The sequence below is a fragment of the Aptenodytes patagonicus genome, chromosome 14, assembly GCF_965638725.1.
Source record: "Aptenodytes patagonicus chromosome 14, bAptPat1.pri.cur, whole genome shotgun sequence".
In the NCBI taxonomy this organism is placed as follows: domain Eukaryota; kingdom Metazoa; phylum Chordata; class Aves; order Sphenisciformes; family Spheniscidae; genus Aptenodytes; species Aptenodytes patagonicus.
Genome location: NC_134962.1, coordinates 17446067 through 17472577, shown reverse-complemented (window position 1 = coordinate 17472577; position 26511 = coordinate 17446067). Strand labels below are relative to the sequence as shown.

At 48.7% G+C, this 26511-nt stretch overlaps 1 protein-coding gene across 1 annotated transcript in view; it reads left to right on the top strand.

Moving 5' to 3' along the window:
• The first annotated feature begins 396 nt into the window (after positions 1 to 396).
• Positions 397 to 26511, top strand: part of LOC143167068 (uncharacterized) — a 33570-nt gene continuing 7455 nt past the window's right edge. Inside the window, exons 1-22 of the mRNA XM_076352112.1 lie at positions 397 to 528; positions 1385 to 1441; positions 2295 to 2377; positions 2955 to 3120; positions 3844 to 3950; positions 5236 to 5463; positions 6046 to 6142; positions 6636 to 6734; positions 7718 to 7879; positions 8186 to 8364; positions 8805 to 8987; positions 9936 to 10080; positions 10364 to 10510; positions 10697 to 10927; positions 13177 to 13370; positions 15661 to 15788; positions 15995 to 16164; positions 16973 to 17152; positions 18313 to 18447; positions 18788 to 18931; positions 19383 to 19514; positions 21007 to 23631. Of these exons, the coding sequence (XP_076208227.1) occupies positions 430 to 528; positions 1385 to 1441; positions 2295 to 2377; positions 2955 to 3120; positions 3844 to 3950; positions 5236 to 5463; positions 6046 to 6142; positions 6636 to 6734; positions 7718 to 7879; positions 8186 to 8364; positions 8805 to 8987; positions 9936 to 10080; positions 10364 to 10510; positions 10697 to 10927; positions 13177 to 13370; positions 15661 to 15788; positions 15995 to 16164; positions 16973 to 17152; positions 18313 to 18447; positions 18788 to 18931; positions 19383 to 19514; positions 21007 to 23631 (5691 nt within the window). The 5' untranslated portion in view covers positions 397 to 429. The remainder of the gene's footprint in view (positions 529 to 1384; positions 1442 to 2294; positions 2378 to 2954; positions 3121 to 3843; positions 3951 to 5235; positions 5464 to 6045; positions 6143 to 6635; positions 6735 to 7717; positions 7880 to 8185; positions 8365 to 8804; positions 8988 to 9935; positions 10081 to 10363; positions 10511 to 10696; positions 10928 to 13176; positions 13371 to 15660; positions 15789 to 15994; positions 16165 to 16972; positions 17153 to 18312; positions 18448 to 18787; positions 18932 to 19382; positions 19515 to 21006; positions 23632 to 26511) is intronic.

Here is a 26511-nt window from a genome sequence, read left to right as displayed (position 1 = left end):
CCCCCACGCGAGGCTCCGTTTCCTCCCGCGCCTTCTCTCCCAGACGCTACAGGGAGCGCTTTTTGCCCCCAACGTTCTCCCGGGCCGTTAACAGTCCCTGAGCAGAACTCGCTGGAGCAAAGCGCTGCCGGGGCGGCCTCTCCCCCGCGGCAGCACCGCAGCCCGGCGCGGCACCGTCAGCGAGGAGCGAGAAGGGAACCGCTGCCCCAGAGCGGCCCGAGCGAGCCCGGCTCTCCCGCCCCGCGGCCCGGCTCCCGGCCGCGCCCGGCGGGCAGGGTGAGCCGCTGCGCCCGCCCCGGCAGGCGCCAGGCCGCGGCCCGGGGCCGCCTGAGCGCGGTCCGCCGGGGCAGGCCGCGGAGCAGCCCCCGACGCGGGGCCCGTCAGGCGGCGGAGCCCCGCGGGCGGCGGGCCCGGCTGGAGAGCGGGGGCATGGCGGCGCGGAGCCAGGCCTCCCTGCGGCGCCGGCTGCAGAGCTCGCAGGAGGCGCAGCACCGCCAAGCGGTGCTGGTGCGGAAGCTGCAGGCGAAGGTGAGGAGCGGGGGCGCCTGCCCGGGGGGAGCTGCCCGGGGCCGGGCCGCGGTGGCGGGGCCGGGCCGCCCGCGCCGCGCGGAGAGGGGACTCGGCGGCGGAGATCTCGGGGGGCGAACGCGCGGCCCCAACGGGGCCCTCCCCGGAGCTGCTGCGGGCGGGACGGCGCCGAGCCCGGAGCTCGGGGGAGGCGCCGGGGGCCGCCCGGCTCCGCCCGGCCCGGCCCGGCCCGGCCCGGCGTGCTGGGCGCCTCGCCCTGCCGCTGTCACCCCCCCGAGCCTCTGGTTGGGTCTTTTTCGCACTTGGGTAAAGATGCCTGGCTTGCAAACGCCTTTGTTTGGCCCCGTTAGCAGGGGGCTGTCCCAGAGGTAGGGCTCGAGCCGGCGGGGGTGGTTTTGGGCGGCCCCGGGCAGAGGCAGGCAGCTCTGAGCAGTGGCTGAGCAGGACTGTGGTCAGAACTAACTTCACCTGCTCAATATTGAAAAGCGATTTTGAAAAGTCATTTCTCTAGCTGCAGGGACCCACTGGGCTTTTAGCCCGTTGGAAATACTCATTTGGGGTACGTGGTGGCCATAGGCCGGGCATGGCTGGCTAAGTCTGTCTCATCATTCTGCTTGCCATCGCTGTCTTAGGATGAGCAGATAGTACTATGTGTGAAAGAAACCCTGTCTCACTTTCTTTAATACTAGGGAAAGTGAAGCTTCCCTATACCGTAAGGACTTCTTGTGGACTGTATCAGCAGCACTGTGAAATGTACTGTGCTTGGGCTGTAAAGACTTAGAGAAAAGCTAATGCAGGAGGAGCCGAGCCTCTTACAAGCTGCATTGGCTCCTCTTCATTCTGTCTGTCCATCTAGGTGCTGCAGTACCGGACTTGGTGTCGAGAGTTGGAGCAGCAAGTGGAAGCAGGAGGGGTGAGTGTGTGCGGGTTGCTACCTAAAGACAGTGTATGTAGCATTCGTTAACGCAGACAAAGAAAAGCTCCCCAAAGCAATGACAGAGGAAGACAAGATTTTGCTACCTGAGGGTAGCATATATCTTTATGGGAAAGGTGGTACGACACTGCAAAGACACCACTGCAAGGACACATATATATAATCACAAAGCAAATACAATAACCAACAACCTTTCAGCTCACAGTCCTATACTCAGTCCTACATACCACCTTTAAAGAAGCGCTGTAAGTTTGCCCGTCTGTGTTTTGTCCGGTTGCCATTCTTAGAGCAGCCAGGAGTCCCAGAAATGCCAGTCCAGACAACGCTATCAAGAAGGATTTCAGTTTTGTGAAAGAGTGCTTTATTGCTGGAGTAACATTTTGTCCTAGGTCTCAGGAGAGGGCTGTACTGCCTGTTACATTATATGGCTGTCTCCGAAAAAGAATCGGTTGAAACGTAGCATTTTGGAAGGCAAGAATGCTGGCGTTCAACATACAGAGCTGGCTCTGTGCTTTTCTTTCTGCTTCACGGCTAAAGTAGACCTAGGAAACGAAGGGCAGGAGAGCATTCCCAGGCTCCAAGTCGAAGTGAGCGCTTGCGGTCATGAGCCTAGGATACCTAGGTGTGAGAGTGCAACAGTGGGAGACTGAGGAGAGCTGCTCACATTGAGTAACACCCTTCCCCTCCCTTCCTCTCCCTAGTCACGACACTGTTGTGCCTGGAAGAAGCCACGAGCTCCTGAGATACCCAACAAATGGAGGGGAAAGCGATGGATGCTAACAGTAGTGAAGGGAACACAAGAATTTGACTAAACATTTCCTTTCTTCTTAAGGGATCCCTTCCAGGCAGGTGGGAAGCCACAGAAGACCACAGCCTGGAGAAAGCACTGCTTCAGGTGGAAGAGGAGCAGCAAAGGTACCCGGAAGAAGCGTTCCCTCGTACTTGGTATCCTGGATGCTCATGGAAGTGAGGGAGAACCTGTCAGTGCTACCTAGCCTCCCCGAGGGAAGCGGCTGGCCAAGCTGCTTTGAAAGGAGAGAGGTCCACAATCTGTTTTCTGTGGTGCAGTAATAGTGTTGTGTGCTGAATGGCTCTGTTTTGAGCGGGGGGTTATTCCGGGTGACCTCCAACGGTCCCTTTCCAGCCTAAATTATTCCGTGGCTCAGTAGGTGAGCGACTCAGGACAATGCTAGAGAAAGGTGACGCATCCGGAGATCAGCAGCAGGAAGGGGAGGCAAGACGTTCACTGTGGGCATCATCAGCGTTGACGAGGAAGGGGAAACCAAAATTGTAGATGGAAGTTGAAGGCTTAAAGCAAAGAGAAGCAAATGAGTTTGCCATGACAGAGAGATCTTAGTTAATCCTAGAAAGCACTTCTACTGCCTCTCAGTTTGACAACAAAGTCAGTGTTGAGGGAGCTGGAAAATCACGGGGATGCTGCTTGTGGATAGCAGTTGTTCAGTGACCTGATTGCTGTTTCTCCCTTTCCAAGGTGTGAGAATCTGGCAGAAGTGAACGCTCTCCTGCGGGAGCACCTCGATAGAGCGAATGAGGTTAATTCAGCTCTTAAAGAAGATGTTGGAAAGCTGACGGCGGACTGGATGAGGGCCCGTCAGGAGCTGGAATTGAAGGAGAGTGAATGGCGCAACGAACGTGAGGTAGGGATAGGCTACAGGAACGTCAGATGTGCTGCCAGGGTGGAGTGAGAATGCATTTTATTTCTGGCACAGAGAACTTGCTGTGTGAAGTTGTGGCTCTGTTGAGGATGTATTGGTGTTGACGGGCAGAAGGCAGGGGTGTGAGATGGAGGAGTGTCAGCAAATTGTGGTGATGGAAGATGCCCACCTGCTGTGACCATACTGCTCGGTCTTAAAGGCAAACGCTTGCTGTTGCTGGGCACTGCAGGGCAGTCACACAGGACCGCTCATCTTTTTAATAGTTCTTAAATCTCCGTCTAGAGCAGTGGAGACCGGAGAGGTCTGTGTGTTTTCGGATTCAGAGTAGCCAACCGAAGAACAAGACAGGCCTCCCTTACCAGCGGCCTGCTGTAAGCAAATCTGACACTGGTCTTGGAGGGGCTTGTTTTTGTCTTCCTCCACCAAGACTGTTAGACACCTCTGCAAGGCGAGGTGATGAATCATGATCAGTTTGCTCTGCTGATATCCACTCCTGCAGGAGAAGCGTGGATGTTCCCTTCTTCGAAGTCAGGTGGCGGGTCTACTGAGGATGCTTCTGTGGTGCCTCTTCAGCCCTTGATGCCCCTGTTGCAATAGTTATTAAAGGAGACCTGGTGACGGTGGTTGTACTCTCTCCTATCTGAAAGACTTGTACAGTGACAGTGAAGGCTCAGTTGGCATTTCTTTCTGTCTTTGCATGTTTAGCTTTATGACAACTGCTTGAGGGGTGAACATAACCGTCTACTCAGCCTGTGGCGTCAGGTGGTAACCTTCCGCCATCATTTCCTGGGAATGAAGACTGCCACTGACCGGTGAGTAGAAGTTAAGGCTAGATGTCTTGCAGACAAAAGTGTAGCTTCCCTTCACACCCGCTTTTTGAGCCTCGATGTTACGTTAGTTGCGGCTAACGGTATGATTTCTCCTTTGACAGTCTGAAGCAATGCCGTTAAGCATGCTTTAGGCTATTTTCAGAATCATTTTGTTTGATGCTGGTTTTCAGATAAAACTGTGGGGCTTGGGCTATAATCAATGCAGGGGCCCTAAACAGATGAACTTGACTATGGTGATGTTTGGGCGTATTGACACAGACACGGGCATATATGGAGACATTGGAAGCGACTCACCAAAGCTATGCGTGCAGCGTGTAGAGCAGTCCATTTAAAAGAATGACTGAAATCTGCCTTAAGTCTCACGGAGTTTCTTTTCCCACTGCTCCTGATGGGAAGATCACTCCTGAATATATCTATTATTTTTCTTCTCATTTCCAGCTTACATTTATTCTGGTCAGTTTGTATCCGCTTATTCCTGTACCAGCATCGTTGAGAGAAAGAATAGCTCCTCCACCCTGTTACTGCGTTTATCCAATTTATTTTGCTTCGTTTGATACCTCTTTTTGTGATTGTTTTCTTGTTCTTGGGCTCTCTGAGGTTCCTTTCTCACAGTTGCCTTCTACACAAGCAAAAATAGTGTAGCCTTAATAGTACCTTCTTCTGGTGTCAGCTTGCAATTTCAAACTCTGGGTTACTGTCAGCCGTTTACCTTATTTGATTATAAGCTTTCCTTAATGTGAGAGTGTGCCTGACCTACTATTTAATTCTTGTATTGTTTGTGGGTTTTGTTACAACATTCTAGGCTTATTCTTACACCACCTTCCTGAAACGTTTATTATGTAGCTATTGTCACGAGCCTCTTAGCAGTGCAAGTGCTGATAATAATGGGTCGCTTAGGGCTGATCCCTTAGGTGTAAAAGCCGGGGACCTTGGTAAAATTCCTTACATCTGTTAATGATAATTAGAGTATGTTGATAAGAGAGAGCAGGAGCAACAATTAGTAAGAGTAATTAGAGGACCTTGAAGCCTTCTGGCTGTGCCATACATGTCTTCTTATCTCTGAGGAGAAAACAGGCTCATTCCTCAGCTACCCAGTAGACTCATTGCTCAACTGTCAAGATGAGTCCTGATCCCAAAGTGTCAGATGAATGACAAAGATGTCATCTTTCCTGCCAGCTTTTACTGTTGCGCAATTACGTGCTTCAGAAGTGAGTCAGCTGATAAAGATGGTGGTGTGAAGATTAGCTCTCTCTTTATTCTTCTTCAGAGATTTGTCAGAGCTGAAGGCAGAGCAAATGAGGCTTTCTGGAGCTATACTTGTAAACTGCTCCCGTCTAAACTCTGGCATACACCTCTGGGAGTCCATCGCTCTGGGCAGACCTGTCCTGAAGGATCAGGCACAGCAGCAAGCGGAACAGGAAATAAGCCAGAAGACTCAGGAAGTGATGTGCTTACAAGTCAGGGGGGACCTGGAGAAGAAGGAGCTTCAGGACAGGTAAAGGTGTTTTAAACTTTGCTGTTACCAACAACGTCTTTTGTGGCTGCTTCCTGGATTCTTAGATGGGCTGTGTTCACATTTAAAGCACACCCATTCTGCACAGCCCTGTTTCTGTCCCCAGTCAAACCACTGCCTTCAACAGAAAGGGTAGAAAAAACCGTCTGACTGACTGAGTAAGACAAGACTGGAAAAGAGATTGCATATTACAATGTTTTTGCTGTTAACTGGTTCTCGGTGAGAAGTTAAGACCAGTATAAAGGGAGCTCTGTCTCTTGTACAGCCCTTTTGCTATCCAGAACTGTGCTAAAGGGAGTTGGGAGGAATTTGCCCAGGGCCATCATAAGCAATGTAGCACCTCTGTACTGACAAGTCCTCCTTGCAAGACTGAGTGCGGAAGGCCTTTGGGGCAAGAAGTGCCATTTTGCAGCATCAGGCTTTTTAACCTGTAGAGATGAACGCTGCCTTTGCTGTATTTTCTGGGTTGAACTTTCTCTGCTATGCTTCTGGGAGCTGCGTAGCTCTTTAACAGGTGATGGTGTGCAATGCTTTTGGAATGGCACGTGGACCTTCTCTTCTCAGGGTGATGGAGCTCTCGGCCTTGCTTGTACAGTCTCAGAAGCAGAACGAGGAGAAGGAGAAGACCGTGAAAACGCTTAACGACACTGTCGAGATTCTAGTATGTTTTACCTTTACCTGGGAGATAGCCCAGTGTTTGCTCTCCAGCCTTAGCACAAAGAGGTGTGGCTTGCTCAAGAGAAGGAGCGGTAAAGATGCTAGCTGTATGGGAACATCGGGCGCACTGCCAAAATATTCCTTGTGTGTTTGGCACACGTGGAGTCAGTCCAGGTGCAGGCAGTGGCAGGGGAGCTGCAGACAATTCAGGTGTCTTCCTCAGGGGGGTTGCACCAATGCAACCAATTCTGCCTGTGACTTTAAGTCTCTCGGGATCAAGGTTCCTTGGAATGGACGGCTTCATAGCAGCCTATAAAAACTAGCTGTTGGTCTTTCTCTTCTTAGTTTTAGCAAAGAAGAAATTGAATAGATATGGGAAGGAATACACTGGAATCACCAGGGCTGAGGCTTATCGGCGTGACAATGCTACTGAGGATGGGAATGCTACAGAGGGGAGCAGCTCTTCCCTGCCCACCCTTTCCTTATTCTGTTCTCAGGAAGCAAGTTGGTTAGAGAAAGAATATGAAGCTGCATTGACTACGAGAGCCAAAGAAGAGAATCTTTCCCTCCAGAAGCTGATAAAAGACATAACTGAGGTGAGTACAGAGTTGGGACCACATCCCTGTAAATTTGACTTAAAAGTACTTGAGGAAGGCAACAGACTAACCCAGGGAACAGATAGAGATGTTGATTACTGTCTATGTTAACTGCTACTGGCTGTCTAATTTTTATACCACTTTTCTGACATAAAACCTGTTATAACTTCCGAGTTGGCTGTCCTGTGACACTTCAGCTGAGTCGCTAGAACTTTCAGTGCCTTTGCCTTCGGCGTCCCGCTAAGGTCTCTCTTGGACTGTGCTTTCTGAGTTGGCTACGTGACATTTGTATTCCAGTGTTGCTTGGAGGCTTCCCGCACCCTCCTTGAGCAATGACGCTGTTGTTCTTCAGATTTTTATAAAAGGTCACTGACTCAATCGATGCACTTGCCAGCTCTGCTCCTTCACTCTACATTCACTGACCCCAGAATCGCAACTGGTCTAAGTGTTTAGGGGTAGCTTTAACTTAGTCCTAAACTTCGCTCTGTGGAGGGGGGCTTAGTCGTCAGATCTTTTACGCAGCCTCTCACAAAGTCAGTTCTTTCCCCTTAGTTAGTCATTTTTATCCTCTTGTGCTACTGCTCAGAGTAATTATAAACATTAGCTTTTTCACTGCTGTTTTCCAGTAGTCATCAGCTTCCTTCTTCCCTGGGCAGCGTTACTGTTTCCTTTCATTGCTGTTTCCCGTGTTGATCTGGTGCTTGTGTATGTGGCTCTAAGAAGCTGACGGAGACCAAAATCATTCCTGAGAGCTTCAAGAAACTGAGCGTTCAGGCAGCCTCCAGCCACTTCACACTTGTTTCTTCGTGTTTATAGTAGCTGTATTCAGAAACCCCTGGAGTACTTGTGGCCACGGGGACAAAACTTCTTTGTTGACTGAAGAAATGAGAGAATTGAGTTTTTAACGACTCCAGGGTGAAGTGGGGGGAAAAGGAGAAATAGATAAAGAAAACCAAGAGTAACAGCTTGATGTGGGCTTTCAGGTGGTGTTAGATGACAGTGACAGCACGGTCAGCATTATCTGCACTGACAGTTCCCAGCATGCAGAGTCCAGCAACGTCCTCCCTTGTCTGAGCTCCGTTGATGCAGAGCATGCCTTTGTATTGGTTCAGGAAGCACTGGCAAGGAGGCGAGGAGCAAGGCAGGTGAGAATTTCTGCTTGTCTTCACCACTGGCCACAGGCTCAGCTGCTAATGCCTCACTTAGCTTGAAACCTTTCCGTTTCCTTAGCCAGTTTCTTTCTAGCCTTCCCACTCTTGGTACTGTATTGCCTTGCCAGTCTCGCCAGCTCTGTGTCCTAGTGCTTTTCTCTCCTTGATCCCCACCCCCTCATCACAGCTTTTGCCTTCAGGTGAGCTGTCTCTCTGCTTGCTTCTTCTCCCAGCTACCTGGAGCCATCTTCCCTGCTTCTTATTGCTTGTTTGTGCTCTTTCCCTGCCCATTCCTTGCAGGCCCTAAAAGAAGAGCTTTCGGCCAGGCAGGACTCTATCAATTTCCTGCAGCACCAGCACAGGCAGCAGGAAGAGCAGTGCAGGAAGCTGCAGCAAAGGCTTGAGCAACTGGAGGAGGAATGCAAGACGTCCAGCAGCCACCGGCAGCACCTCCACTCTCTGGTAGAAGCACTCAGAAGGTGAGTGTTTCCTCCTTCTCCTGCGTTCTAGAGGCAATCTGCTTCCAGTTCTGGGAGTTCAGCGGCGTTATGGGCAAAGAACTCGCCTGCCCTACCACGTGTATGCCTCTGTTGGGCACTTTAGCATCCTCCTGTCGCTGCTTTTCATGCTCTGTTGTGAATCCTAAGGCTGTCTTGGCGATACAGAGCGGTGTTGGAATACAGGACGCCTCCCTCTCAACATGCTGCATCTGTGAATTCCGTTCTTTCCTAGCCGCCGCTTCTCACTGAACGAAGGCAAAAGCCTGCTTTCCTTTCTCTTTCCCTCTTCAGTTGCCTTGTGAGGGGAAGAGCAAGTTCTTCTTTACCGTGCTCCCCACAACTCCATCCTGGAATGACGAAAATGGGGCCCGTGACTCTTCAGGCCTCTTCATTCTTCTAACTGAGCCTTGTCTCTGCAGTGACTGTGCAAACCTCGAGAAAACCAGGGAAGAGCTACAGCACCAGCTTGAAGTAACGGAGCAAGAAGCCTCGCGTCTGCGTCAAAGTAACACTGAACTGCAGCTGAAGGAAGATTCGGCGCAGGGGGAGAAGGTGGAGCAGCAACGGACGATGGAGAGAGCGCGTCGTGACCAGGAGCTCCTGTGAGCGTTAAAGCTTTCTCTGGGCAGGGGTGGGCGTTGCTGGACTTTAGGAGGCCCACTGTAAAAGAATGAATTCTGCATGCTCATCATTTGTAGCATAGAAAGGTGAAGGGAGCACGTGGGCAGGTCTGGCTACCTACTGACCTACAGCATAGCTGCCTCCTTGTACTTTCTTTATGACCCTTTAAAAAAAGCATTCCAAACCCGACCGGAGTAGTTGATGACAGGCATAAGCGGAAACAAGAGAGGTTTGGACTGGATTTCAGGAGAACAAAAAATTGAACCATGAAGGCAATCATGCAGCAGAACAGGTTGCTCAGAGAGGTTGTGCAGATTCCATCCCTGGAAATTTGGAAGACCCAACTGGATAGAGCCTTGAGCAACCTGGACTGATCCCACAGCCGACCCCAGCTGCTTTGAGCTGAAGACTGGGCTAGAGGCGTCCTGGGGTCCCTGCCAGCCTGAATCATCCTGTGATCCTATGGTTATTGCATTGGAAATTCACGCACATCTCCTCCCCCAGTAGATTGCAGGCTCTGTCATTGTTTCGCTGCTGAAGGCAAGAGCAATTGTGGGAATATTAATCTGGACTTAAAAAGTCTGTCTTACCCAAAGAACAACTTTGGAAAGTCTTGTATCCGATGTACCAAAAAGGAGAGAGAGAACCATCAGGCAGGAAGCCGTTCAGTTGAGAGTACCTGAACTTTTTGGAAACGTTCTGTGATTTCTGGAAGCTTGTTTCACTTTCTCAATGACGAATGTTTCACCTGCATCAATGACAGAGAGTGATGCAGCTCTAGTCAGGAAATTGCAGCATTCTTTAGGTGTAAATAGAAAGCTGTTGGAAATCATTCTAACTGTCATATCTGGGACATAGTATGTGCTCTTGGTTTTGGAAATGAGAATGTTTTTACATTAAAAGCTTGTTTGTCTTTCCCCTTCTCATAGACTGAAGGACTTGGCTGCACTTGAAGGAAAACATTCACTATTACAGAGTGAGTTGGTAGCCGCGAGAGAGACACTGGAGGAATCGCACCTTCAGAGGGATCTGCTGAAGCAAGAGAAACATGAGCTTGCCATGGCACTGGAGAAGGTGTGGTCACCTTATTCCTAGGTAGCACCTGTGGGAGAGGGAGTTGTGATAGCAGGACCACCACAGATGCTGTTTCTGGCAGTAGAAGACAGGGAAAATGTTGTCCTCCTTCTTGGAAAATGGTGATCAGACCACACAGGCTCTTTGGGGTAGTTAGTCCCCACGTGCTTACTGGGAGCGCGGAACTGGGAGTATGTCAGAGACACACAGGGGATGTGGAGTTGCTGCTTGAAGTCAGGGGTTTTCCTGCCTTTGTTGTCATGCTGTTCTTTTGTCTCTCCAGGCAGAGCGGTCGGTAGCAGAGTTGACAGGGGCTCAGAATAAGCTGAGTGCTGAAATAGCTGAACTACGTGTTGCAACAGCGAACACGAGCGGTATCAATGAAGCTCTTGCACTGGATAAAGCGCAACTGAACAAACTTGTGCTGCAGGTGAGCAGAGTTGCCAAAGATCTTGCCAGGTGTTCGTCTCCAGCTGCTGCTTCTGCTCAGGCTTCTTGCCTTCCGACAGTATGACTGACTGAGTATGGAAATGTTGGTCTTTTTCCTGTCCGAGCCAAACCTTCTTCATAGTAACTCTTACTGTATTTTATTTCCTCTGTGCCTCTGTGATTGTAGCTGGAGCAAGAGAATGAAGTTCTGTCAGGAAAAGTGGACGGGATGGAGAGAGCAAAGATCTCTGACCAGGAGAAGCTGAACTTGTGTAGAAGAACAAATGAAGAGCTCTGTGCCGAGAAAGCCCACCTGGAGCAGCTGCTGAAGAAAGCAGAGGAGCAACAGGAGGGGCTGCGGGTACAGCTGACGGTACTGGCAGAGGAGAAGGAAGAAACCCAAGAGAAACTCAGTCAGGTGAGACCAAAACCGTGGTGCTTCTGGGTGGGCATTTGGCTGCTTGGCTCAGTGAAGCTGTTATCTGTTGGATTCTGCAGTGTTTTTGTCAAGGAGACGCTTGGTAGTGCTGGAGGTCAGAAGGCTTTGTTTGCTTCTTTTTGGAAACGTGTTGATGGCCTTCAGAGCTGTTCTGCAATTCTCCGAGCTGTCCTCTGCTTCTACAGATTCTTTTGATCCACCTGTCTGTGTTGGTCTCTTTTTTGGCTTTTGATAAGCTGCAGAGAGATGATTGTGTTGCCCGTGAATCTGAGCGGGGCTACTGCTCTCACATGTGGCAAAAGAAACAAACTGTGTAGCTCTGAATCCTTTTTCTGAGGCAAGAACAGGGCTGCATGTTTCTATTTATGCTTTTTGTTGTGAAGTCTGCAACTTTCAAAACTCCCATTTGTTTGAGCCTAGAGAGCGGGACAAAGCTGCAAGTCAGTGTCTGCTGTCTTGTATTGCTAAGAATGGGAATGACATCTTGAAATTGTTGAAATTGTATTTTAAGACATACATGCAACTTTGTGGCTGGAAAGCTGCCTGGGGGAAAAGACCTGGGGGTGTTGGTCAACAGCCGGCTGACTATGAGCCGGTAGTGTGCCCAGGTGGCCAAGAAGGCCAATGGCATCCTGGCTTGGATCAGAAATAGCGTGGCCAGCAGGACTAGGGAAGTGATCGTCCCCGTGTACGCGGGGCGCTGGTGAGGCCGCACCTCGAATACTGTGTTCAGTTTTGGGTCCCTCACTGCAAGAAAGACATTGAGGTCTGGAGCGTGTCCAGAGAAGGGCAACGAAGCTGGTGAAGGGTCTGGAGAACAAGTCTTCTGAGGAGCGGCTGAGGGCACTGGGGTTGTTTAGCCTGGAGAAAAGGAGGCTCAGGGGAGACCTTATCGCTCTCTACAACTACCTGAAAGGAGGTTGTAGCGAGGTGGGGGTCGGTCCCTTTTCCCAAGTAACAAGCGATAGGACGAGAGGCAATGGCCTCAAGTTGCGCCAGGGGAGGTTTAGACTGGATATTCGGAAATATTTCTTCACCGAAAGGCTTATCAAGCATTGGAACAGGCTGCCCAGGGAAGTGGTTGAGTCCCCATCCCTGCAGGTATTTAAAAGACATGTAGATGTGGCGCTTAGGGACATGGTTTAGTGGTGGACTTGGCAGTGTTAGGTTTACGGTTGGACTCGATGATCTTAAAGGTCTTTTCCAACCTAGACGATTCTATGATTCTATGAATTGTTAGAGCCTCTTTAGGCTTTGAGGAAGAAGATGAGAAATAGGTGATCGCGCAAGACTCTTCACGCTGGACTAACTGATTTCGGTACCCTGGCAAAAGAGCTAGGGAGGATCATGTCACTGTAGGAGACTAGGGAGTTTGTCATCATTTAAATGTCAGTTTCATAATGTACAATCTTGGGTATTATGGGATAACTTTGAGAGAATTGTTTGTTTCTGATGGACTGTTCTCTGTTAGATAGTCTTAGTTTTGGAGTACGTGGTATGTTTGGCAAATGCACAGCAGAGGTGTTATACTGAAGAAAGGAGCTAAAAAATCATGGTTAATCTTCAAGCTTGAATACCAGCAAGGTATATTAGACACCTTCTTTGTGTAAGACAAGTAAACAGTATTGTTGACATGAACTACTGTACAAACAGAGTCTACCATCTCTCTGGCCACGTCAGCCAGACTTTCATAAATCACTAAATGACACTGCTGACCGCAAGGGCTGTTTCCCTGCCAAGCGTCACCTCATTGCATCCAACTGCTTTACACGCTGCAGTAGGTGACACTTTGATCTTTTTTTTTCTAGAAGGAGAAACCATGTGTGTTTTCACTTTCTTCAGCGAGCAAAGTTGCTTTTGCTCAGCCTTTCCTGAAAATTTCCAGCACTGGAATAGATTCTAATAGAGTTTTAGTTTGCAAGGTTCTGGAGTTCTGGAAAAGGCAGTATTTTTGCATGAAAACACGTAGTCCGGGGTATGTACGTTTGTCGTGAAGGAGCTGTCTGGTCCCAGGCAACCCAGTATGGCCTTACTCATCACTGTCAAGTTAACAGTGCCAGTGCCTTTTGGCAGCCCAGGGTATTAGTGCGGTATACAGCAGGTGCTCTTAAGCTTTCAGCCCACAGTACAGGAGCTCTTTCTCCTCGAGCTGATTCAGAAGTGGCACTGGCTGGCTCTGCAGAGAACTCCAGAGAAAGGCCTCTAACTGTATTTTGTCCCGCTTTCAGGTTTACCGCCAGCAAGAGTCGGCTAGCAGTGGTCTGGAGCAGTTGCGCCAGGAGTCCTCTCGCCAAGGGTATGCACTGGCCAAGGTGTCCAAAGAGAAGGAATTGCTGGTGCGTGAGAAGGCTGCCCTAGAGGTGCGACTGGCAGCCATGGAGCAGGACAGACGAGGCCTTTCAGAGCAGCTGGCAGAGGCCAGGTAAAGGCAGGGAGGACACCCTAGGCAGGACCTTATTCAATGTCTGTAGTTATAAAGGTGGTAATCGTTGCATGAGGATTTATTGCATCCTGTGTGCTTTTCAGATGTTTTCACCTTCCATGGACAGAAAATGGAAGAATCTCGAGGGGGAAAAAAAAAAGTATACCTTGATTTGAATGTTATTTTTCTGACAGGTAAAGCTAGCAAAGCTCTCCTGAGCCTTGCGCTCATGTTTATGCCCCGTTGCACATTCCTGTGTGAAGTCCAAAGCCAGCCAACTTGGCTCTGAATTGAGTAATCGTTAAACCATGCAGATGTTTCCTGAAACCTGAAGTTTCTCCCTGGTTTTGGTTTCTTGTTCTGCATTTGAACATAGATCTTTCCTTGTCAAGTAGTTTGACATGGGATCGTCAGAATTCAAGGCTATTACATACGGACGTTGTGAGGAGGACACTGCCATTTAGGGTGAAGCTCGAGGCTCACGCTGAAAATCTCGAGGGCCTTCTGTTTCTAAGCTAACTCTTGTTAAGTGTGGTGCAGGACCTCGAGTTGGTTACACCAGCAGCAGGGAAACCTCTTGTGAATTCTCGACAGTCTTCGGGGATTCTTGCCCATCACTGATGTCTGGGTCCTGTACTCCTCACCACGTGTCGTTTAGAGACAGATGCCATGGCGAAGTTATACAGGGAAGGAACAAGATTCTCTGCTTCTGCTGTATCAGGTTTCTAAGACCAAATGTGACAAGTTCTGCTTTTCCAAAAAGAAGAAAAAAAGCATCGAGACGTTTGTCCTCCTCTTAGGTGTTTTTTAGAAGACTCCTGAACTTGCAGAGCTGTACAAATGATGTTTCACAGATTGTTTGGCATGCTTCTTGACTTTTACACTTTACCACTCCAGAGTATGTTGTTAGCGAGGCTGATAAACACCATTTTGACTCAGTGTGTTTCCTGAGAGCTGCTGCTTCTTCTGAGCTCCAGCTTCTCTTATTTGATCCAGCTGAATTATGTTTGGTCAATTACTGGGCTGTTATTAAGTGATTAGATGTTCAGTTCCTTTTTTTTTTAGAAAAAAGAGGGATCAATTATTTTGTTAGAAAGAGATAAACTAGTTATGAAGAACCTTTGGCAATAGATAACGAAAAAATCAGCAACTATTCTTGCCAGATGTTGTTCTCAAGAGCCTTTTGTTGTCACGGTTTTGGACTCTACCTTTTCTGTTCTGTTTTAGAGACTGACTTCTATTTGTCCTTAAAACGGGGCACATTTACCTTGGACTGCCAGAGATGGGCGTAATCAGAAATAGTGCTTGTTCTCCTTCTTGCAGATAGAGCCTCCATTGTCCATCAAAGCAGGGAAATCCTTCTGTTGTGGGTTTTATTGTTGTACCACTCAGGTGCCCCTTTACCTTGAAGGATGTTATCCTGGTTGCATGCCTGTACTCGGGAGGCAGCGCTGTGTATTGTAGGAACGTGGCACACAGGACGCTGTGTTAGGTCAGGGAGGTAACTGCAGCTCCTGGTTCCAGAATCCTGTGTGTCATACGCACCAGTTGGTTGAAGTCTATGGATGTAACAATTTGCATCTGCAGTACTACAACTTCCCTTTTAAAGAGCGACAAGTCATTTGGGCTACTGCTTACTTAGTTAGCAACGCTTAAACAAAGGGAGCAAGTGTTTCTCTTGAACTTCCAGCAGTTTAAACTAAAGGATACCTGTCTCTCCCTTCATATAGTTCCTGTTCAGATAAAATCTCGTTCTGATTTCTTCCAAATGCTGCTACAAGCATGAGACTTTACCCTCTCATCTGATGTATTTCTGGAGTCCCTTTTAAATATAGGGAGTCTGGAAAATTACCTACCTATACCTACAGTATGAACAGCACTAAAAAGTCACGAGTCAGCCGGGGAAATACTCTTGTTCTGTCCCCCTGCAGAGCAACTTGGAAGGGCTGAGGAGATAAGGGCTGTGAGCAGAGGCTGGGCTTTTCCTTGCTGGCACAGACTTTGTGGGCACAGCTACCTGTGTGTCACAGCAATTTAAGATTTGGCTGTTGAGATCAAATTCGGCTGGGCTTTCTGTGTTATGCTAGGTCATGAAGAAAGCCTGGACATTCCCTCGGAGGGGCCCGCATTGCTATTTTAAACGGTAGAAATATGTTTTCTGTATACAAGTTTCTGTGCAACCCATTTTCCGTACTCAGGTGTAGGGATCTTGAACGACTTCTTACTGGAATAACTCCCTGTGGGCGTCAGGAGCAAGAAACTCATTTCCCTCCGTATTCACAACTTGCAGGTCAGTGAAGGAGACCCTGGAATCCAGCCTGTTTGAGGCTCAGCAGCACTTATCGCAGCTGGAGATCGCCAGGAGTCAGCTTGAGATCCAACTTCACACAGTCACGCAGGCCAAGGAGGTGATACAAGGTGAGAGCCTCCTGCGCTTTGTTTCTGGTGATCCCCCTACCTAGGGAAGGTGGTATAAAAAATAGCTCTCTGTCCGCAGTGCTTCTGAGGAGTGAAGGAGATGGAGGCAGATCCCTCCTGCACTGAAATTCAAACGGCTTAAGGTCAGTAAAGTCAGAACCATTGTTTGTGTAGACTCTGAATCTTGCCATTTGTCGTGTTTGCAGGGGAAGTGAAGTGCCTTCAATGTGAGCTGGAAGCAGAGAGATCTCTCGTGAAGCAGGAACGGGAAAACATGGCGCAACAGCTCTTGCGGACAGAACAGCAGTATAACAGTACCCTCAAACTTTGCGAAACTGATCATGAAGTGGAAATAAACAAGCTCCTGCAAGACCTGGTAGGAAACAATATGCTTCTGAATTCTTCAAGCAAGCTTTGTGGGCTGACTTTAGAAGACGACTAGCCCGAGCGTGTGAAATGGCAGCAATCCTCTGTCATAGGCCACACGTTGGTAGGCCAGGCAGCAGAGCCAATGGCTCGTACTTGAAGGCACGTGAAGACCCACAGGACTATGCTGGGACAGTAAATGCAGCCACAGATGCAGTGTGGGCCTAAGACGAGTTCAACAGAAGGTTGGACGGTCCCCACCCAAAGCGTGGCAGCCAAGGGGTAGGATCTTACCAGACTCCCGTCTACCATGAAGTAGACTCCTAACATTGCTGCCAACTGCAGTCACGGAAACTTTGTTCCTTTCTTTCTGTCCTTTCACGGTTGACAGAGGTATTATCTTTGGGCTCGAAGCTTATGGAACAGGCCCCTTGTTCCTGGTACTTCAGTTCGTGGCCTGTCTTGTGACTAGGGCATCAGGGTACTGGTCTCTTCCTCACCCTGCAGTCCATCTGCACCTTTTCACTGATGAAAAGGGAGGTGAGCTTTGAAAATAGAGACTCTGAGAATAGATAGAAATCCTGAGGAGAGAGGTGCTAGGAAACAGGCAGCCATCAGAGAGGGGAAGGTAACATCTCCTTCTCTTCCACCTGCTGACCCTCCTTTTAAGTTCCTTGACAGGACACAATATATGGAGGGCACAAAGCCGCCACTGTGCACTGTTCAGGTCGGGGGTTGTGGGGGAGGGATGAAGCTTCACATTTTTTTGAGGAGCTTGGCTGGGACTTCATCTTGAAGTCTTTTCCTCCACTCATCAGGCAAGCGAGCGGGAAGGGCACCATTCAGAGCTGCAGGAGATGCTGGAGCAATGGGAAAAGGAGAAGGCAGAGACAGGAAGGGAGCACGAGAAGAAGCTGTTTGATATGAAGCAGAAAGTTGCTACCGTGCACGCTCAACAAGAAGAGGAACGAACCAGAGTCGAAAACGCCAAGCAAGAGGTAAAGGCTGTGAAAGGAGAATTTGTGTGGTTCTTTGCAAAGCTAGAGCTGTGGGAGATGACTGGATATCGGGCTGTGTGGAGCATGCCCTACATGTTTTCTACATTGAATTTGGTGAGGTGAAAGGCGTGCAGGGCTACCTTTGGGACTAGGAATGAGACCTCTCATAGGAAGCCAGGCAGAAATGTCACCTTTCATTTTAGATTTTTGTGCTGCTATTGTATTCTGGTTTTTCTAAGAGTTACCTCAGAGTATCTTCACTGTTCTCTTAACGGTCTTCTTTTGACGTTTACTGATACGTGTTTATAGCCTTAACTCCATTAAAGACCAAACTGAGTTTGTAGGACTGAATCCCCATGAAGATGGGCTTTTTGTTTGGGGAGGACGGGGAGGGGCGCAGCAGGATTGTTGACAAAAGAAAAATCTTTTTAAAGACTCCTCTGAAATATTTCTGAGCTGTAAAACAGAGGTGTCTTCCGGGCTGTGTTTTAAGTCACTTGCTGGTAAGCTATTTTGTGCCCAGGTCTCCTGTGCCAGAGCAACCCTGCGATACGCTGAGAGTCCTCCTTGTGTCCTACCCAAAGTCCTCTTTATGGAGGCTGCCTAGGGACAGCAGTACCCCCAGCTGTGTCTACAGGTATTGAAATGACAGGGCGGCGCTCAGAGATGACAGTGTGTCCCTGTACTGTCAGTACTTCTTTGGTAAAGTCTACTGAATACCTTAAAACCGAAGTAATTTTCACCAAACCTCACTCAGAGTACATGAGTTTTCTGAAAGAGCTGCTAGCTTCAGCCCTCTGGCAGCCTTGTGTTTTCTCTACCGCTAAGTAGGTGCAGAAGTCGCTACTGAAAGACAAACAGGACACAGCGCAAGACGAGGGATACCCTCACCAGCAAGGCGAGACACTTGAGAACTGCCACACATTCTCCTGTTAGATGACTAAGAGTTTGTTGGAGATTCAGTCGCAGATGGACCGTGGATGGACCATGTTTATACTGCCAATCTCACTTAGGAAGCTGTGTCTCCAAGTGGGCAGATAATGACCTAGGAGACCAGCAGCACAGTGCTTTGAGACCGTGTGAGCCCATGGGTCTTTGAGTCTTGCCACACAAATTTTGTATGGGAAGTTTAAACCCGTCTTCTCTTTGTTTCTGTGCAGGTCCTGCTAGAAAAGGAGCGTGAGAAGAATGCTTTATTAGAGACGCTACTCCAAACGCAGGGAGAGCTAACAGAAGCCTGCCAGCAGCTAGAGCAGCTCAGGCAGGACCTGAAAAAGCAGCAAGAGAATGGGCAGGTAAGTCGTTGACTAGTAGGGTAGGTTGAAAGAACAGGCAGTTGGCAATTGGACGTAAGCTGAGAGAGAGGCTGAGGGCCAGGTAACAGAGTGAGGGCAGTAACAAGGAAATAAAACGTAAGTCCTGGGACTGAGGAGGCAAGGACTACTGCAGGCACTGAAAGCACAGAGCCTGGTAAGCTCCAGAGATCAGCAACAGGAAGGGTGGGTTACAGTGGAACCAGAGCTGGGTAGAAAAGCAGAAAGAAGTGGCTGAATGAATGTGATTTTGAGACAGAAAGAGGAAAAAGCTGAACCCGATGGCAGGTCCCAGTAACTTGCTCTCCGTTTGTGTTTACAGAACATCACAGAAAAGCTGCAAGCAGAGCTGCAGCAAACTCGGAGTAAGATCAAGGCAGTGGAGAAGAGGCACAAGGAAGAAATCAAAACCATCAAAGAGGAAAAGAATGTTCTTCTTCAGCAGAGGGATGCTCTGCAAAAACAGGTGACTGAGACAGCAGTAGATACTCTGGTCATCAAACAGGCGGTCTCTCCCCTTCTTGCCTTTCCATTGCAGAGCAGGCTGATGGGGTAGTCCCTCTGACTGCCATCATACTGTGGTCTCCAGCTCAGCTGGTCTGAAGGAGGCTTACTGGTCAGCTGAATCTCAGCTGCTGCCCTGGCCAGATGGGCTGCTCCTTTTGCCTGTTTGCCAGCAATCATCAGAGTGGATTTCTGCTGGCCTGTTACTGCTAGCCTTGTTTTTTAAGGTGGTTTTTCAGATGAACATGGTGACGCACTTAGATTGTTAAACAAGCTGGCTGTATCCATTGTGAATCTGGTACTCTCACAATAGGGTGAAATTTAAAGTTGTCCTTTCCCTTTCCTCACAGTATATGATATGGCTGACGGCGACAAGCTGTAGTCTTTGACTGCTTTGTTATGTTTTACTTGAGGTGGAAGAGTTGACGTCTCAGCTAGCAGCCTCCGAAGGGTCTCTAAAGGAGGAGGCTATGACTCTACATCAAGAGGTGGCGTCTTTGGAAAGGAAACTCGAGAGCACTGAGAAGCAAAGAAAGGATGTCCTGGTGAGGCTGGCAGATGCTGTGAAGGGCCATTTCTTACATATTTTTTGGCCTTCTGTTAGTCATTCTAAGGAGCAACTTTTTTTTGTGGTTTAACTTTTCCAATTGCATTCTCCTGAATAAGTAGGAAAAGATGCCGTAGTCATATACGACTCAGTTACGAATCAGGGTGCTTATTTTCCTCAATTCTGAAGGTTTCTGCCCTTGAAGCTTTAGTCAAAGTAATTTTCAAACTTGTCTCTATTTACATTGCATGGTTTGGGCAATTATTTGTGTCCAAAATTTCTAAACACCTGGATCTGGAAAAAGGGGTGAGAAGACAAAGTTTGCTAATAATAGAAAGCTGTTCAACATTGCCCGTCTGAGAGCAGACAGCGGGGGGAAAAATGAGACATTTGAGAAACAAAAGTGCTGATCCAGCTAAATATGTATGTCTGCAAGGGGAAAACTAGTCCTGATTTGAAACACGGAATGACAGACTGTGACCTGACCATTACTCCTTCGAGAGGGGGACAGTGGCCTTCTAGAGGATGGCACCACGAAAATTCTACGCAGTAGAGGTCCGGGGGGGCGGGGGGGGGAAAGTAAATGAAACGTTGGGGTTGTTCTCAAAGAAAAAAAAGGGAAATCACATGTTGGGGTTGTTCTCTCTTCCCTTCCTAATAGAGAGAACATCATCGTGCCACTGCCTAAATCATGCTTAGTCTGGACTTGAAATCCTGGCTGCAGTTCTGGCAGCTCCTCCCCAAAAGAACACCCTAGAGCCAGCAGAGGTTCAGCGAAGGGCAAAAGGGAAGATGGGACCGGCTGAGTAAGCTGGGAAAGACGCAGCCTAAAGAGTGGCGCAGGAAAGGTCTACAACATCCTGAGAGGCAGGGAGAGAGGGGGCAGCGGTCGTTCACTCTCTTGTCCAAGAGATGAACGAGAGCCATCTGATGAAGGTAGTGAGAGCCACGCTGCAAGCAAATGACAGGAGGTGGTATATTTACAGCAGAGCAGACCTGTTGAACTCCTTGACGAAGGGTGTTGTAAATACAGCAGGTCTATATGGGGTCAGGAGGAGACTGAGAAAGTTCTCACAAGCTGGAACAGTGCTGGGGTTGGGGAGGGGAGGTATCACGTAAGTCCACCCAACTCTTAGGCTTTCTTCCCTGGGTGTGCACTTACAGGCACCGTTACATACGGGAGACTAGCCTAGACAGTTGAGCCAGTGCAGCTGTTCCTACATGGTCGGTATTTTCCCACTCCTCCATTTACAATGACTCCAAAAATCAGTTATGGACAGAGTTTGATAGATACAGTACAGTTCTCAAATCTTTTTTGAGTGACAGTAGAAAATTTACATCGAACAGGGAAACCAACTGGAGAGCTCGAATTTTCTACTAAAAGCTCCAACTTCAGCCCTTGACTGCCACTGGAGCAGGAGTTCCAATCTAGTATGACAACCAAACATATATAGATGGAATTATTGAACCTCTTCCTCCCTGTTCTGCAGCATGACCGGGACAGACTGCAAGCACTTAAAGAAAAACTGGTATGGGAGAGAAGACTCCTTCAGGAATCAGTCACAGCCTCCGAGACCCGAGCAAATACAGCAACAGATATGAATCACTGCCTTGAACAAGAACTCCAAACTACACTGTCTATCTTAAAAATTAAAAATGAGGAAGTGGAAACGCAGTGGGAGAAAATCCAGACGCTACAGAAAGAGGCAGCAGAGGTAAAAGCTTTGCAGGAGAATCTCACTCGTATGACTGCCATCCTGTCAGAGAGGGAGGGAGAAATGAAGTTATACCAGGAACAGATGAGAATGCTGGAAAAGCAGAAAGAAATGCATAAAACTACTCTCGATCAGGTTATTAAGGACATAACAGAGAAAGAACAGAAGACAGGATCCCAGCAAGAACAGATACAGGAGCTGGAGAAGCAGCAAGAAAAACAAAGGATTGCTGTAAGCAAAATGAACAAAGACCTGGAAGAGAGAGACCGGGAGATCAGATCCCAGCGAGAACAGATACGGGAGCTGGAGAAGCAGCAAGAAAAACAAAGGATTGCTGTAAGCAAAATGAACAAAGACCTGGAAGAGAGAGACCGGGAGATCAGATCCCAGCGAGAACAGATACGGGAGCTGGAGAAGCAGCGAGAAATGCAGAGGACTGCTGTCAGCAAGATGAGCAAGGCGCTGGAGGAGAGGGACCAGGAGATCAAATTCCAGGAGGGGAAGATAACGATTCTGGAACAACACGGTACCTCACAAGTGAGAAATCTGCTCGTGGATCTTGATCATATGAAAGGGAACTTGAAGGAGAAAAACATAGAGCTTATGTCTCTGACCCAGCAGATCCAAGAACTGGAAAAGGAGAGAGAACAGGTGAAATCTCTGCACGCAAGCCTTGAACACCTGAGGGCAGTTCTTAAGGACAGAGAGAGTGAGTGTGCTTCTCAAAGGGAGCAGTTCAGGCTCTTCCAGCAGTACAAGGATCAGCGAGAGGGGCACCTGCAAGAGCTTCATGGTAAAGTAGAAAAGATGACACTTGCTTTATCTAAAAAAGATCAAGAGCTTGAGTCACAACAAAAGCAAATCCAGGAAGCTGAAGAAGTCATGGAAATGCAGTTAAGAACTGTCCGTGACCAACTGGAGCAGACCTTAGAAACCTTGAAAGAAAAGGACAGGCTCATAGACATCCAAAAGCAACAAACACGGAACTATGAGGAAAAAACAGAAGAACGGATGAATGTCTTACAGAGAGACTTAGAACACGCTAAGGCAATACTGAAAGAAAAGGATTTCATGATTGAATCTCAGAAGGAAGTGATTGAGACCTTCCAAAACCAAGAACAGGACTCTGCACAGCAGAAGGAAATTCTGCATCATCTTCAAGTGGCACTAAAGGAACAAGAGCAAGAAATTTTATCCCTTAGAAAACAATGTGAGGCATGCAAGGAAAAGGAGGAGAAGCGTGAAGCTGAGCAAACAAATCTTCAAGCAACAAAACTGACTCTGAAAGAAAGAGAAGAAAAGATAGAGGCTCTGGAGGAGGCTATCTCTAAGCTTCAAGAGCAAAAGGAGGAGGCAGCGATGCAGACTAAAGCCATACTGCAAAAACTAGAATATGCTGAACCTTCTCGAGAAGCTAGAGATCAAGAGAGGGTGTCTTTGCAAGAGCATGCCCAGGACCTTCGAGAGCAGAAGGAGTTAGAAGGCAAGCAGGCCAAGAGCCTACAGCAGGATCTAGACGAAATGAGCCACGCAGTGAAGAACCACCGCTTGGAGTGCCTCAGGCAGACAGAGCAAATGAACACGTTCCAGCCTGGTGAAGAAAGCATGAAAGTAGCACTAACATCATGCCAGAAGCAAGTGAATCTGCTTGAGGAAGCGGTGAGGAAGAGAGATGAAGACAATGAAACTCTTCTGCAAAAACTCCAGCGCCAAGAAGAAGAACTGAAGACCTTGCAGAATCTCCAGCTTAGGCTAACCAAGAAGAATGAAGAGGTTAGACACCACAGAGAGCAAGAGAAGCTCCTGGAAGCAGCCTTGCCTGAGAGGGAACGAGAGACCAAGGCTCAAGGTGGGCAAGAAGAGTTAGAAGAGGAAATAAGAGGTCTTCGGGAAGATCTCCAGCACGTTCGGCAGACTCTGACAAAGAAGGATGCAGAGATCAAGTACCAGAGAGGCAGAGTCAGGTATTTAGAGGAGACTCTGACAGGCAGAGAACAGGAGCTTAGGAGGCAGAGTGAACTCCTGAAACAACTAACATCAGCTTTGCGATGGGAAGATGAAGGCGAGACCCTAAAGAAACAAATCCAGAAACTCCAGAACTGGGAGGCAGAGGAAGCAGAGAAGAGGAAAGTTCTCCAGGAGAGAGACCGTCTCTTGAAAAGGCAGGAGGAGCTAACCCAGCAGCTGGAAGATGAGAGGAAAGCAAAGGGGGAAGAATTGGAGCGTGTGGTGGCTATTTTGAAGCGGAATGAAAGCGGAGAAATCGAATGGAAAGAGAAGGCACAAGCACTGACTCTTGCCCTTACCAGGAGTGAAATGGCCAATGGGACTCCGAGGGAAGAAATAGCCATCCTGCAGAGTATGGTTTCAGAGAGGGACAAGGACCGGTTTCATCTTCAGGTAGGCACTGTGGCTGATCATCAGTCAACTAAAATGTCTGTGAAGGATTCTAAAGACGTTTTCCATAAAGATATGGGAATATATATTCCCATACATATATGACCTGCTTGGCCAAAGAAACCACGATTGCGGCCAGCAGGCTTGCCTGTCTTTCTAGCTCCGTCCAGAGCCCATTCACCTGCCAGAATGTTTTCTGTCAAGCCCAGAACTACTGGAAGAGCTACAGAGCTTGCCGTTAAAATTAAAGCAAGTCCAAAGGTTGGGGGTGGGTAATTGGTTCTCTCCTATCTAGGCAAGCTTAGCCAACGTCTCGCGGTTAGGATTTGGCATGGAAAGGAAAGGGCACAGTTGACCAGACTAATGCACTAAACTTAGTAGAATTTTGTAACGATGGCTGAACAGCAGCTGCACTGATGGCGCTTAGAGGATGCTTTCAGAGACGTCGATTTCTGAGGTACAGCTTTTCCGGTGTATTGAAAAGAATGGAATTCGTACCGTTGCCTGATGAGGTTAAAGGCTTCACTGCACATGCAGGATGTACTTGTGCCGCAGTCCAAAAAGCACGAAGGCAAAGTTGTGTGGATTTCTCCAAGGTGATCTGACTCGGGTACTGCTAGTGGAACAGCTGCAACAGCCTGTGCTGCAAACTTGCCTGGGACTCTGCCAATACTTTTAGCATTACGTTAGTCCACAGGCATGTAGAAACTGCTACTAATAAAATACTGTATTTATGCACTATACAGTTGTACATGACTTGAGAAATATTACTGCCAGCCTGATCAGGATGATGACGGGTATTGTGATCTGTTGATGGGAAGCAGACAAGGGCAGGGAGCATGAAAACAATGGGAGATTGCAGTTGCATCCGTATAGATCAGGTGTGGGAGACTGGCTGGCTGAGCAGAGGCATGTCAACATAGAATTGATAAGTCAGCAGGATCTCAAGAAGTGGCGAAAACAGCTGGTGTGAGAACTAATAAAGTGCAAGGACACACTGACCTTGTTTACTCCGGCATAAAGCCGACAAGAAAGTTGTGGTTAGCAAAAGGGAACGGCAGCTGGAGGAAACAGGGTGTTGGGAGAAACAAGATGTGTATGTAAATGTTGGGAGAAACAAGATGTGTATGTAAAGGCTGGCATTTAGGCTACTAACCAATAAGGAGCTTGGCTTTTGTAATATGTATGAGCTAATTAAGGAACCTATAAAGTGTGATGATTGTATTCTAATAAATGAAGTCTGCTGATCCCTCACATTGAGTGACTGCTCCTTCCCTCTGCTTTGGCAAATGGCACGACATTTGGCGCCCGAACAAGGGACCCGGCGACCCGATAGCGGAGTCCGGAAGCCACGGCCAGTAGAGAACTAAAGTGCGGTCCTGTAAGCAGCGCAGGAGGTGAAAGGGATATTCGTCCCCGCACCCGGGAGCACCTAAAGAGGCTGTCCCGCCAGCTACGCGCCGCCGAAGTCTGCAAAGGCTGCAATAGAGCGCTCTTTAAAGGTATGAACAGGCAAGCGGCGTATAACTTGCTCAAATGCTTCTTAGAGAAGCGGGGCACAGAAGGGGTAGATTTAAAGAAGGAACTCACTGACCTGTTAGAGTATGGGGTAGCCCGGGGAATTTTTTCAGATTCTAATACGGACTGATAACGGAGCAGTCTGGCCAACTGCCTCCCAGTGAGCGACCGCTATCATGGAAACAGAGGCGGCAGCTGTGTTGCTCGTAAGCATCCTCTCCAAGAGAGGGATCGAGACAACGGTAAAACAATTATGTGCGTTGATTAGGACAACGTTGGGGACATTTTAAGGACAGTCAAACTATTTTTTCTGACCTTGAGTGGCGAGAGCTTGGCAATACTATGTGGGAGCAGACTATCACGGGGGATGAAAAGTCAAAGAAGGAGATTAAAACAGTGCGGGAACTATGGAGGTCTGTGTCAGAGACTTTAAAAGCCATGAAAGCTGAAAGAAAGGTGGCTTGTGCAGCCACTCAAATGCTAGCCCCAGAACCCTTGCCTGATAGACCGAAGAATACAACATCTGGACTGTTTCGGTTCTTTGGGCCGTCGGCAGTCCGAGGTATGTCGGGTACCCCCAAACGAACTGCCTTGGAAGCCAAGTATAGTGTTCTGGGGGGTGACGGCGCTTCTGAACTGCTTGAAACGTACCCTCCGCTTACGGACTGCAAAGATGCAGAAACTAGCGGTAACGGGGCCCCTCTTTCACCTGAGACGGTGGCGGAAGAGCGACGACCCGGAGAGGAGGAGCGGCTGGTTCCGTTAACCCCTCCGTGGCCAACAGCCCCGCCTCTAGGAGTCTCTTCAGGTGCGTCTACTCCACCACAGGGTGACAGCAAAGAACAGAGTATGGCTGGGACTAATGAGCTCCTGAAGAAGGTGGTGCAACAGTTACAGGACTTAACAATTACAGCCCAGAGGGGAGGAATAGAACACCTGTCCGGGGCATCAGGGGAATCCCTACCCCCTTGCCTCTCTGGACCACCAGCGACGGTTCAGCCCAGACGCTGGAGCGAAGTGGCTAGAGACGCTATGCTGGACGGGCAGTGGCAAGCGGTATCCAGCTTGGGGGCGAGTGCTTTTCCTGTGCTGCAAGAGAATAACGGCAATAAGTGGGCACCTCACGATTGGAAAATCCTTCAGCAAGCAAAAAACACTGTGTCCCAGTATGGGATAAAATCAGAAGCTTCACGTCAAATTGTAATCTGGATCTTTTCGGCTGACCTGATGTGCCCTGCTGACTGCCAAAACCTTATGCGGCTTTTATTGTCACCTACGCAGTATTTGTTGTGGGGGTCGGAATGGTCACGGCGGGCGGCAAGTGCTGCGGCACAGCATCAAACGCAGGGGGATCCCCTCTATGGG